Source organism: Vulpes lagopus, chromosome 13 (genome assembly GCF_018345385.1).
Source record: "Vulpes lagopus strain Blue_001 chromosome 13, ASM1834538v1, whole genome shotgun sequence".
NCBI classification, from domain to species: domain Eukaryota; kingdom Metazoa; phylum Chordata; class Mammalia; order Carnivora; family Canidae; genus Vulpes; species Vulpes lagopus.
Genome location: NC_054836.1, coordinates 36,406,389 through 36,420,485, shown reverse-complemented (window position 1 = coordinate 36,420,485; position 14,097 = coordinate 36,406,389). Strand labels below are relative to the sequence as shown.

Sequence of the window (14,097 nt, the reverse complement as noted above, 5' to 3'; positions counted from 1 at the left end):
TGGAAAATAATTTATTGATTTAGAAATTATTGATTATTGATTTAGAAAATGTTAATAAGTTTATTACATAATAACATATTGATGAAACAGAACATTAACTTTCCAACTGTTGAATAAATATAAATAATTTTAAGGGGTATATTTCAGTTAAATATTTTTAAAAATAATTATATGTAAATATTTCAAAACCCTTGAGGTAGTCTTTTCCTAGATTCCACAGATGAATGTCATAAATCTTGAAATGAAACATTTATTTTGTGAATCTGATTTTACGAATTTATAAGAAAAGCATTTATTTGAGAAACAAAATTGCTAATAGTTACAAAAGCATTTTGAAAAAAACACAGAAATCAGGATGCCTGGGTGGCTCAGCGGTTGAGTATCTGCTTTTGGCTCAGGGTGTGATCCCAGATTGCCAGGATCGAGTCCCTACATCAGGCTTCTTGCATGGATCCTGCTTCTCTTTCCTCTGCCTGTGTCTCTGCCTCTCTTCCTGTGTCTCTCATGAATAAATAAATAAAAATCTTTTTTTTTTAAAGAAAAAACACAGAAATAATAATTTTAAACTCAAATGTGACAAACTTTTAACGATTGGCTATTGGAATTTCACACCTACAAATAGAAATGTATAATGCTAATGTTTTATTTTAAAAGTTGTCTTACTTGTTAAAAAGATTTAGAAAAAGTTATCTGGCAGTTTTATAAAAAGGTTTAAATGTTTTTAGTATCATTTTGAGAAGCTTCCTTATTTTCAGATTCTAAAATGCTATTTGAGGAACAAATTTTCCTTTCCCAATATAGATGATAAAACATTTGAACCAAAAATAAGCGTTTCCTTTTGACCAAAATTCACATGAATTTTAACTGGCAGTCTTTTTTTTTTTTTAACTGGCAGTCTTGATATGGAACTTGATACTCATGTAGGACAAAATAAAATATTAGGAAATATAGATGACTCAAAGAAAAAGGACCTATTAACCAGAGCTAAAATATCACGTTGTCCAATTAACACATATAAACATTAAAGAGGAAAGTCTCAGAATCCTGGCTTAGCCAACTTTAGAAGAAAACAACAACAAAAAATCTTAGTTTATTTCTAGATTAAATAAAATACTTTTCTACACAGAGAAGCAAAATATTTCAGAATTATTGGTCTTATGAGGCAAAAACACTTATTTGTAAATTATTGTGTTCTACATTTTTTATTAAGGAGGCCTCATGAGGAGGAGAGGGGTTTTTGCTATAGTTAAGGAATTTATTATTTAATGTACCTTGTCATTGAGCACCTACCTTGAGCACTACCTTTTTTAGGAGCATTTGTTAGACATTGCAGACAGAGGAAGAAATAAGCTTTTGTAGGTATTTTTTTTTTTTTGTAGGTATTTTTTTTTTTTTTTTTTAATTTTTTTTTTTTTAAATTTATTTATGATAGTCACAGAGAGAGAGAGAGGCAGAGACACAGGCAGAGGGAGAAGCAGGCTCCATGCACCGGGAGCCCGACGTGGGACTCGATCCCGGGTCTCCAGGATCGCGCCCTGGGCCAAAGGCAGGCGCCAAACCGCTGCGCCACCCAGGGATCCTGTAGGTATTTTTGTAAGAGATCTTGCTTACCTGTTTTTGGTCTATCTGGCCATGAGGATCTTTAATCATCAGGAAGGATTCACCTGGTCCAACAGCATCCATATGTTGCAGATCTCAAAGGGATTTTTTTTTTTAACCTGAGACTTAATAAAGATGACAAAAGAAGTTATTGAAAGTGACTACACCCACCTCAATAAGAACTGTATCATTTGTTATATACACAACAAAAGCTAAAGACTTGACTGATCTTTACTTAAGAAAATTGGGAATAGCTCCTAACCCAGTATGTTTTATTGTGTTTTTCTTTGTGCCCCAGGCTGCTCTTTTCTTGCCTGGAAAGTCTACTTCTGGCTTCAGGACCTGTATATCTAAGTCTTAGTGTTTGTTAGCATCCTTGCTCAGAGTACAGCCCTTTAACTTCAGGGTCCTTACTTTGTGTTTCTGTGGCAGCTTTGATTGCCTCTAAGCTGCTTTACAAATTCCTGGCCCAGGCTGTAGATTGTTATAATGTTGTTGTTTTTTTTCTAACCCAGGACATACTTCATGCTCAATATTGTCTTACACAAATATGTTTTCTGTTGACAAATGCTAATAAAATACACACAGTCTATCTATGTTCCTGTCAATGGCTGCCCATTGCAATCAGAATGAAATCCAAGCTCCGTGCTTTGGCATAGGTGGCCCTAGTCATATGATATCTTGCATATTGCTTTGACCCCACTGGAAGACCTCTCTCACCTTTCTAACTCTTCAACACACCGAGGAATTTCCGTTTTAGGGGCTTTGTCCTCCCAATTTGAGTAACTGAGCTAAAATTTAAATGATGAGTAGGTGGCAGCTTGAACAGTCTTCTTCCACATCCTTGAATAGCCAGTGATTTATCATCATTCAAATCGCAGCTCAAATGTCCATTCCTCAAACAGGTGTCCCCAGACCACCAATCTAAAGTAGACTTTCCTTCTTACCACGCTTCCTACTCTTTCCCAATATACTTATTTCCTTCATCGCATTTTCCACTATCTAAAATTCTGTTGTTTCCTTAATTCCCATTCTACAGTGTAAGCTCTGTGAGGGCAGGGTTTTTGTCTGGTTGGCCATTGTATCCCCAGCCCCTAAAACAATGTCTGGCATATAATAGATGCTCAATAAATAGGAGCTGAATGCTTGAATGAGTGAATGAATGATAAATTTATAATAGAGATTGAGCAATTCATTCCTTCTTTTTTTGAAAAACAGTGTAACATGGTAGTAAACTGGGTAGAGGGATACTCACTTATAATCCCAGTAGTTAAATAATTATCATTTTAAAGGTTTTTCCCATATGTATATGTCTTTTTCATAGTTGTGTTCTATTTAACACGTTCTGATGTTCTATTTTTGTTCAGTTAACATTGTCAAACATTTTCCTAAATTCTCCTAATAAGTCCAATTGTTTTAAAGGCTACATAGTACCACATTGAGTTGATATTCCATCTTTTGCTTAATCATTTCCTTATTATGCCAAATAATTTGTTTCTAACTTTTTGCTATTATAGATAACACTGCAATGAATAGCTTAATGAATATAGATAGGATTTTTCTTCCACAGAATAGGATAAATTATAAACATAAACTGATTGGATTAAAAGTATGGAGTTGTTCAGGTATATTATGACATTTAAAATATTTATATCTTATAAATTGTAAAGGAATGTGTATCACTTTCTTTTAGAGTTACTCAAATACTTTTCATAATGTCAGTATTGTATGATGCAGACATTTAAGGATTAGATTAATTTTTTTAAAGCTTTCGCTTATTTTATTAATTTCACAAGGGAATTTGTAAGTAAGTGCTTTGGGTCATAACCAGATTCCTTTAGATTTACAGAGTAGTCTGAATACAGAGCTGTGTAAATTCTATGAATAAATAAATTATTCCTTTACTAAGTTGTCACTTTTAGCAAATAAGGTAGCCATAAAAAGAAAAAAAAAAGCAAGAATAGCTAGAATAAGGAGTTTAATGAGTGATGGAATAGATATTTGGGATTATAAAATTACATATGAAGGAAATCACAACTTTTCATGATCAGTTTTAATGATATTTGCAATTTGTTTTACCTTTTTTTTTTTTCTCAAAGCCAGAAGAAGTTTTATAGGGAGAAATGATTTGAGTGCCTTTGAGAACCAATTTGGAAAAGTCTATTAAAAGTATTCTTTAGCTCTCCTAATTTCTCTGTGTGGAGAGAAGTTTACCTGTTTATAAAGGTCATACAAATAAAATATTCTCTGAGACGTTTCTCTTTGGATCTTTTTTGAACTTTTCGAATTATTTGAAGTCAAATGTAAGTATTGTTTTTTATAGGTATAAAACAACTATGACACCTTTTGCATAGATTTAAGTTTGAGGCTTTTGAACAGATTCTATTTTCTTATACATTTATATTCCCTTACAACATCTCTTGTCATTTTTTTAAACAAAGATTCACTTCTTCTCCTTAGCTATGTTATCCAGAGGATAGCATAATAAAAGAACTGTAGATTTAAATATATATAGCATTATTAAGCATTTTACTAAACCTGAATTTGGAGGTGGCTACTTTACTTTTCCAAAACAAAGAGACTTTACTTTCTCTGCCATCTAAAACTTGTTATTAGTATAAGCTGTATAGTATATTTCCCTTTTTACCTAGTCAAGTAGCACATTCCTAGATTACCTTTCTTTTTTTTTTTTTAAAGATTTTTTATTTATTTATTCATGAGAGACACAGAAGGAGAGGGAGGCAGAGACACAGACAGAGGGAGAAGCAGGCTCCATGCAGGGAGCCTGATGTGGGACTCCATCCCAGGTCTCCAGGACCACACCCCAGGCTGAAGGTGGTGCTAAACCACTGAGCCACCAGGGCTTCCCCCTAGATTACCTTTCTCATGTCTTCTCACCTTCATTTATTTTAATAATTTCACCATGTAACAGGAGATTCATTTAATTTATCAGACAAATATTTATTGGGCACCTACTATATACAAGCTACTTTTTTCAGGTATTAGCTATGCAAGAGTGACCAGAAAATCCCTGCCCTTGTGGAACTTATGTCTAGTGTACAAGATAGAGAAATAATTGTAGTTTAGAGAATAATTAAGCGCTTAGAAGAAACAAGGTAAGGAATAGAGTATATGAAATATGGAGGATATTGAAACTCGATAGGATGATCAGGTAAGGTTTCACAGAGAAGGAAATTTCTGAGAAAAATCTGAAAGAAGGTGAGCCATGTAGGTAGCTATGTAGGGAAGAACATCCCAGGCCTAGTTGGAATAGCAAGACCAGTAAGAAGATGTGTGCAGGGAGATTGGGTCACATATAGGGGAAGAAGTTGGAAAAATAATAGAGAACAATATCATGTAACAAATGTTTGAGTCATATAGTTATCTTTATTTCATAATTTTCCTGAGAATTATATTTGTTCTTTCTAGCTCTATACAGAATTACATGCTTTTCTTTTGACAAAATTACCTTAATAAGCAGTTTAAAATTTGCCACTTTTACCGTTTTGAGTGATAACATTACATAAATTAATCAAAAATTTGTACTTGTGGAAAAACATAATCTCATTTTTCTACTTGCCATTTATTTTAATAGTTAAAAAAATTTTAATATCATTGTTTTTGGAGCTACAGATCTTGACCAGTATCCCAGACATGTGGCTGGCAAACCCATTGCCTAGTACTGCTTTATATATTATTCCTCTTGTCATTTTCTAGTTTTTCTCACAAAATTTTCATCATTGCAGCACCATTTTAAATTGATGATTTTCACTGATATCTTTTTAAAAATAAGCCAAATTTAAAAAAATGAAAAACTAACCTTGAGAGTTATTGACCTGTTTAGGTTTTCTTGCCCACTTCTATCTGCTCTTGCTCTCTATTCAGCCAAAATAAATTATTTGCCCTCTATGAGAAGACCAGGAATCTAAGCAAATAAATTAAACCTAATTGAGGGATGTCAGAGTATATTTAACTCAAATGGACTTTAATGAATTGAAGAGTTAGATTTTGTAATATGTTAGAATGGACATTTGAAGTCAAGAGATTTTACTGTTTAGCCTACCCACTGAATAGTTATTAGCTCTTTCTAAACTTCGGTTTCCTTGTCTGTAAATGGGAGTCATTGCCTAATTCAGAGAATATAATTGAAGAATATATATGAATGCTTTCAAAAAAACTGTTTAGTACCATTCAGTGTAAGTAGTGTTGTTTTCTATTAGGCCACCTATGCTTATTTTTTTATGTTCATTGGCTTTGCTATGTCTGGATAATTTCTGCAGCTTATCATTTTTTGGGGGAGCAAATAGTTCCTTTAGTAGATCTTTTGTGAAATTTGCTTCTGTAAGGTAAATGGACAAGTCTTGCTTGTCACCCAACAATGCCATGGTGATTTTACTCTCAGTTCCAGTGGCCTCTGGCATTTATCTCAGTTAGATATTTACTTGCCCTCACTTTGAAGACAGCTATTAGCATGGGGAAGTAGGCTTTGTTGGAACTTTTTAATCTCATTTAACCTTTATTAGAGGTGATACTACCTCACCAACATGCTTTGGCATGTTTAGGAAGTAAACATTTCATTTCAAAAACCTTCAGTCAAAGGTTTATGAAGCACTAGTAAATGGAAAATTATACCAGCACATTGGCCCACCAGTCCAGGGCAACATGCAGCTTTGAGGGCCTTCTGAAGTGCATATTGCTGCTGGGTATAGAATACCCAGGGCATTCATAATAACTTTTGCATTAAGTTTTCAAAATTTGAAAGAATTTGAATAGAGCAGTGGTTCCCAAAATTTGCTGCTCATTAGTCACTGGGAACTTTTAAAAATCCCAGTGTGTGGGTCATACCTCATACTAATTAAATCAGAATGTCTAGGGTGAGAGCCAGGTATCAGTAGTTCTTAAAGATTACCAGGTGATACTAATGTGTAGCAAAGCTTGAGATCCTTAGGAGTGTGTGGCTCTGACCTCCATTCTTTTACAACCTATTACTGTTACACATGCTTTAGCACCATGAGTAAGACCTTGATAATCCTATCATGAGAAACATTTGAAAGTAGTAGGTAATGTCTCTCAAGCAGATTTGTGTTCTACATTTTTTAAGATATATACTGTTTTACATAGTCTTATGTTGTTTTGAACTTTAATTTTCATTACTGACCCAAGGTAGATATGTTCATGTTTTTTTTTCCCATTTATTACAGATATTTCCTTGACAACTTTAAATAAAACCATGCTTTGTGGTTTAAGATACCGAAAAAATACCTACAAGTAATAACTATTTAGGACTTTCATTCTTTTGTTTTGATTACAATGGCTGTTTTCAGAATAAAGGACCAACAGCGAAGTTGGTCCTTTTTTATTTTTCCAAGTCCATTTTAATTTTTCTCCAGTTTAGTAATGAACTATGACAAGCTGGCCTAAATTTATAGTATGAGTATGAATCTGAAGGAGTAGACTATTTAATTGTGTCACAGCTGCATTAATATTTGCCAATACACACAATGATTGGTGTGTTAGACAAAAACTGTACTTGCAGCATTGCTAACCATGATATTATGAATGAATAATCATTTTCCCAATATTGTAGTTTATTAAGTCAATCTCCGTGTAATCTAATAAAAAATAGAATTTTAAGTATGTGAGGGGAATTCCTAAGTGTTTTGGTTCCTAATGTTGACAAGAGCTAGAGTTTTGGCTGTACATCCTGGAACATTTGCCCAAGGCTTGACCTAAGTTCAATGGTCACGATGTTATCTTTAAAACAATAGAAATTCTATTTTGATTTATTAAAAAATTTCTGTTTCATGGTCTGTGTCAAATATGTGTGTGAAAAAAGTGCAGAACATGAATTGATGCTCTGTGAGTTTTTTTCACTGTCATTTAAAAGTATAGAATGTGACCCTACTTGTCTCCAATACTGTCAGAGTAATGTAAATTATAGAAATATCTACAGTGCAGATATTTGACTTAATCCATAACATTCAGTCATCCAGTTTTTGTTTTGGGTCTTTTGTTTTTCTTGTTTTGCATTTTTATTTTGTTTTGTTTTCAGCCATCATTTTGTCTTATCATCTTCAATTCTAGAGCAACCTGACAACAGTAATGATACTACTGAATTGGGCATCCTTGTCATTCCTGAGATTAGTGTCACAAATGTGGCCGGAGAGAGAACCGGGAATGGGGAAAAAGGCAGAACACTAGGAGACATTGATGCTCAACATATACAGGGTGTGCAGGAAACAGCCACAGATCCTAGAACTGAGAGCAAAGGCTTGCCAGAGATCAGGAGGCAAAAATCTGTAAGAAAAATGATGGAGGATGGAATAAACTCACCTGGCAGAGTGCAGTTTTAGCAGAGCACTTTCTAGCTGCCCTCCAAGGTATCTCATGGCAAAGGACCACTGCTGCATGTCTTAAGCAACAGTTGCACAAATCACAAAATTTTGCATGTCATCTAATAATCAAAATGCATGAATTATGCACCACAATTTCTCAATGATCTAATGCTCTTTGGAATGGTTGTACCTATATTTTCTCTGAGTCAATTGTTGTGAAAACTAAGGCAGAAAATTACTTCCAAAATAATTTTCTGCTTATCTTTTGAGATCTGAAATTATTTTTTATCTTTGTATTTTTGCCATCTTTGATTTGAAGGATAATGTTTATAGAATTTTAACAAGTTTGAGCTCATGATAGTTATGGTCTATTTTTTTTTTAATCTAAGTAAAATAATCTAGAATGTAGAATGCAACCTTTAAAAAAAAATCTTTAAAATATTTTAACACCATTTGTTTTTTAAAGTTCCTTGGTAAGAGCTTTGATTTTATACTGCTTTGCTACCAGGGAAGAGTTTACCCCTAGTTTAACTGTGTGGTATTTTTCCTAATTATTTCTGATCTTTTGCATGTAAGAGAACTCTTTCTAAAAACACAGGTCGGGGTGGGGGTGGTTTATGGCATGCTTTTTGTTTAATACACCCTAAATTACTCTTATTTAATTACAATGAACTATTTTTTATGTTTTATAGAATGTTTTGATTTATCTAATTTTGGTCTATAATCTGTTATTTTATGTAATTATGCTAAAGTTTATAATTGATTTGGTATTAATCACGAAACAAGAATTACTTAAAATACTTGATATTAATTAATCTTTGTTATTTCTTTGTCTAGGAAATACGGAATTAACAGGTCAAGAAGAACTGATGGAGATATCTGAAGTTGACGAGGGATTTTATTCCAGGGCTGCATCTAGTACTAGCCAGTCTGGTTTATCAAACAGTAGTAACAATTCTAGTAACAAGACAAGTGTAGGAAAGACTCAGAGACGCTCAGCAGGAAGCAAAACTGGAGGAAAAGAAAAAGAAACTACAGGGGAGTCTTGCAAAGATCACTTTGCCCGAAAACAAACTCAAAGAGCCCAGAGTGAGAATCTTGAGCTTCTCTCTTTGAAGAGACTGACATTAACTACCAGCCAATCTCTCCCTAAACCTTGTAGCCATGGTTTGGCTAAGACTGCTGCAACTGTGTTCAGTAAATCCTTTGAACAAGTCAGTGGTGTCACAGTCCCACATAATCCATCATCTGCGGTTGGCTGTGGGCCTGGGACAGATGCCAATAGGTTTTCTGCTTGTAGTCTCCAAGAAGAAAAGCTTATTTACGTTTCTGAAAGGACTGAACTTCCAATGAAGCATCAATCAGGTCAGCAGAGACCTCCTAGTATTAGCATTACTCTGTCCACAGATTAATTTGTAATAGTTTTCCCACCTGACCAGTGGATCTAGAGATACGACTTTCCCTCTTTTTGAAAGAGCCCAGGGTCTGTCATCCCTATTCCAGACAAGAGCCCTGATGTCTTAAGTTCTGAAGGCTACCTTGATTATGAAGGGAATAATGTGTAGGTTGCAGTAAGTTGAAATATGGTTTTGTTATTTCTTGGGTATATTTTCCCCTCTTGATTTGAGGGTTTTTTTTCCTTATTTGTTTTTGTTGCCCTAAGATTGTCAATGTAACAGTACATTTTGGCAAATTGTCTGGTCAGATTGGTTACATTTCATGAGAGGTTGTGAGTTCTTATTTTTTAATGACTCCTACTGTGGTAGTTGTGTGTATGGCCTTTAGAGTCAAAGGGAATCTCCATGTATGGGAACTGTTTTTGAAAGAAGGAGGCAAAGGTACAGCTCTGGGAAATCAACAGCTGATGTGAAGCATAGCAGTCTGAAAAACAGGCACATGAAAAAAACAAAAATGATGTTTATGAAAAGTGCCTGATAAAAATGTTTATAATCAGATTATCCTTCAGATTAGTGGAATTATTTATATGAAGCACTAGAAAATGCCTACTAACTCAGTACTTAGACTAATTCTATAATTCTAAGGGTTAGGTAGAGGAATTTCTGTTGTTATCTTTGGAACATTTTTATATTAAAAGTCAGATTGCTAGTAGATGTGTAGTTTTGAAATATTTGATCTGGATTTAGCAGGTGAAAATCCCCTTCAATTCTAAAATGTAATAAGCTATAAAGCTGACTTTCCCTGCTCCTTGACTTTAGAAACCCTAGGTAGGTTGTTTTCCTATAATTCAAAGCACACGTCATTGACGACTTCCTGGAAATCATTGAAAATCGTGCAACACAGCTCTCAAGATACCAATGTCAACCATATAATACTGAATTGTTTGTCGGAAAATGAAGGATATTAGGTAAATTTTTTGTTTATAAAATGTCATAAAAGAAAATATAGAGAAATATGGACAAAGGTCATTTATATATTAAGTAATTTAGGTTATTTGTATTTGTGTTCTTAAAATTAAAATAATAAAATGTGAAAAAAAGTTTTGTTTGTGAACAAGCCTATTTTAAATATTGTTATGATAGAAAGAATAATCAATGTAGTTGCCCCCAACCAAAAAATAAAAATTAAAAAGGCAAAATGGCAGAAGCTAAACAAACCAGTATGTACTATGGAGAACCATGTGACCTCTAGATAGACATAAAAGTTTGGTGTTTGCTATTGGTGGTCATTTTGGCTATGGTTGAGGTTCTCTGTAAATTAAGTATACTTAACTAATAAGTCAGAGGGAGAGAGAAAGAAAGCAAGAATGAGGAGAGTAAGTTGATTAGGAAGGAAGACCTAGGACATCCCCTCTTTGTCTTTTTCACTGTTAGTACACAGTAGTTTCCTTATTCCCAGTCCCTAGCTGTGGTCACACAGAACATACTAGTTTTCATTTTGTGCCTGCTTGTGCAGAGCTCAAATGTAAAAAATTTGTATGTCCTGAGGAGTACTAAATCATACACCATGAATGTAATTTTGACCGTAACTGCTTTGGCTACCATTTTAAATCTAGTTCTTAAAAAAGCATGAACTAGTTTTTATTCATTAATTCTGAATAGAATATGGTTTTTAATATAAGTGAATTTGAGGTTTTTAGTTCCAGTAATAGAAATGGAATAAGATCTATTGGTATATATTGTAATAGTTAAAAAAAAAGACAACTAGACAGTGAAAGTTGATACTGTATTGATTTAACAGGAATCCTGTGTACAATTTAAAATATTTTAAAATGTCACTGTGAATTTCCTATTGTCTTTTTGTAATCCTTTAACAAAGAATTTCCCTTAAGCATGTAGCTACTAATAGTATTGATAGTCTTAAGAACTAATTTAGAAGATTGACATTTTAAGCAAGTTAAAGTGCTTAGGAAACTTGTAGAATAAGATTGAGGAAACAGCTAGCACAAATGAGAGATCAGATTTTAATGATCAACTGCTGTAATGATCTTCATTTTGGTATTATTCTAGATCATTGCTGCTCCTATGGTCTGAGGACCAGTATGTAGTTGGCATCACTAGGCATCTTGTTAAAATGTAGAATTTCAGAGCCTCTTTCGATCTATTGAATCATAGTCTGCTTTTTAACAAGATCGTCAAGTGATTTTTATGCACGTTAAAGTTTGAGAAGAGAGTATCAAAGTACAAATTACCTAATATTTAGAATTCTCAGTGTCTCACAATCCTAGATCAAGTATGTTAGGTACTAAATATCGTAATCTTCATTGTTTTTAACAGCCAATGAATTTTTTAATAGTGTCCATGATACTTATTAGATCCTTTAATTCTAAATTTTTAATGATTTTCATTTATTTTTTACAATAACATGAACATTTTATATTTTTCTTGTTAACTATAAATGGAATCAGCTACAGATGCCTACAATTTTAATGAAAAGGGTACCACCCTTTTATACAATGCAGAACAAATCTGCATGTGTATATTCTTTTAAAAACTCTGAAGGCTTGCTTAGTGGAGTGGATCTGAATTTTTGCTTCAAATAATTTGTAACAGTTGATTTTCTGGGATGCAAAGCTATGTTAACAGTAAAATTATTTTATAGTACCTTTGATACTGTTTCAAGTGAGGATTATACATTTGAAAATTTTTATAGCAATTATTAATATTGGATAATGCTAATCCCTTTACTCTCTTCCCATTCATCTTTCCATACTGAGTTGAAGTCATGTTTGTAGGTTGTTTTCTTATGAAAATCCTAGATGTAGCAATTTGGTCGCAGATCTCCTACATATCCAGAATAATACCCTTTACCACAAGAAGAATTCTGCCCCAGAATGGGTCCTTACACCCCATACTTCGAAAGATCTGAACAGAAATTGTAGTTCCATTCCACAGTTTAAGCCATTAGAGGTTCTTGAAATTACCCAACCTCTTACTCTTCAAATACCCAACTACTGGGATATTCTAGTGAAGCTGGGCCCCAGCATTTGCCTTTGGAATGAAGTAGGGAGAGAAACAAAGTAGAATTTTCAAGAGGATCCAGGACAGTTGAGCACCCTGGAATCCCTTGTACACCACCATGGAACTTTTTAAGGCAGCTCTGTAGACTTGAGGGGTAGAAATCCTCAGTCCTTAAATGATGACAATTTGTTTTGAAAAAGCAATATTTCATGGCCATTTTCAATTATGAATCAACTGCTTAGCAAACATTACTTACATAAAAACAAGTTGAATTAAAGGGAAATATATTTTTTAAACCAAAATAGATAAAAACGATCTCAGTTTTAAGGGATTATGCCTATTTTGGAAGAAAAAATTAAAATGTTAAAACTTTTACATTTAAATTATAAGAGAAAAAATATACTCTGAAACATAATTTTAAACAAATATTTAAAATAAGGCTGTTTAACATTTGAGTCTATAGGCACAATAAATTTACACTTTATTAAAGGGAAGCACATCAAGGAATCTATATGGTAAATAATGTGACTGAAAAAATGTTTTTAAAAAAGCCATTTAAAAGAAGGATAATAATTTGATGGGTATATAAATTAAGCATTGTAGATAGAAATTAATGTAAAATAGTATCAACCCAACCTTTGGATGAAAAATAAAAACTCACTATTTCTTTAATTAGCATGAATTTATACTTTTAGATTAGTTGCTTAGTAAAATTATACTCAGTGCTTTGAGTTATTCACATTTATGTTTAATTTTGTTAAATTCTTTATCAGAACATAAATATGTTGTCTTCTGTACTTTGTAACTTGTGCATATCTAAAGAGACTAGCAGTGAACATTTTGGAAGATGTTTTTGTGTGTTTTTTTTATAGTAGAGTTCTAGAGTACTTGTGTCTTGATATGAAGTTTCTATTAGTAAACTCAAGATCTTATTTTGCATACCTTTGCTTCTTCTAATGTGGAGTTTTCTGTGTACCTCTTATCTTTTAATCATATACTGATACTAACTAATCTTTTCATAGTAAATGTACTTGTTTCTAATTGTATTCCTAGAGTTTACATTCCTGAAGAATAAACTATGACTTTGCATATTTTTATGTGCTCCCTACCTTTTTAAGGCTATGGAAATAAACTGGAGTTTAGCTTTTTGAAGTTTTGTATATTTGTGTAAATGTTGTCCATATGCAATACTTTATACAGCAGTGTTGCCTTTTGTTTTATTGAAAATAAAAACTGAAAAAATATTTTTTCCAGATCATTTTACTCATTAAAAAATGTCATCATAAATTTTTGCAAAAGTCATGATGTGGAGGAAGAAAGTAAAGGAGGAAGACTTAGGTGAGTTGAGCCATTGAGAACTTTTGGGAGTAAGACATAGGACAAAGACATCTCATTTCTGGCTTTATGTTTTGCTCAGAGATAGGAAGTACAATAGGTCCATTGGTGTCTATCCAAAAGAAAATGAGCTCCATGGGTCATGAGCGATTGATGGATTATTTATTATACCAGAAGCATGGGCTAATTCAGATGAGTTATATATTTTGTAGAACTTTAGATAATTGTATTTCAGTGGTAAACTGAATGCTGTTTATTCTATTAAAAACATGGTAAAAAGCAAGTTAAGATTTTATTTATTTATTTATTTACCTGCCAGGTAGATAAAGATGAAAGAGATTGATATTAGTATTATATAGGTGTGGGGAAAACATTAGTCTCCAAGATAATTGGCAGGACAATTAGTACAG

General features: G+C 33.0%; 1 protein-coding gene across 2 annotated transcripts in view; it reads left to right on the top strand.

Moving 5' to 3' along the window:
- Positions 1 to 13,504, top strand: part of FAM126A (family with sequence similarity 126 member A) — a 98,996-nt gene extending 85,492 nt beyond the window's left edge. Inside the window, exons 11-12 of one of the 2 annotated variants that reach the window (XM_041727827.1) lie at positions 7,684 to 7,979; positions 8,772 to 8,908. In XM_041727827.1, coding sequence (XP_041583761.1) covers positions 7,684 to 7,952 — 269 coding nt within the window. In that variant the 3' untranslated portion in view covers positions 7,953 to 7,979; positions 8,772 to 8,908. Of the gene's footprint in view, positions 1 to 7,683; positions 7,980 to 8,771 lie in introns of both variants that reach the window. The other variant, XM_041727826.1, reaches the window with a different exon arrangement.
- The last annotated feature ends 593 nt before the right edge of the window (positions 13,505 to 14,097 follow it).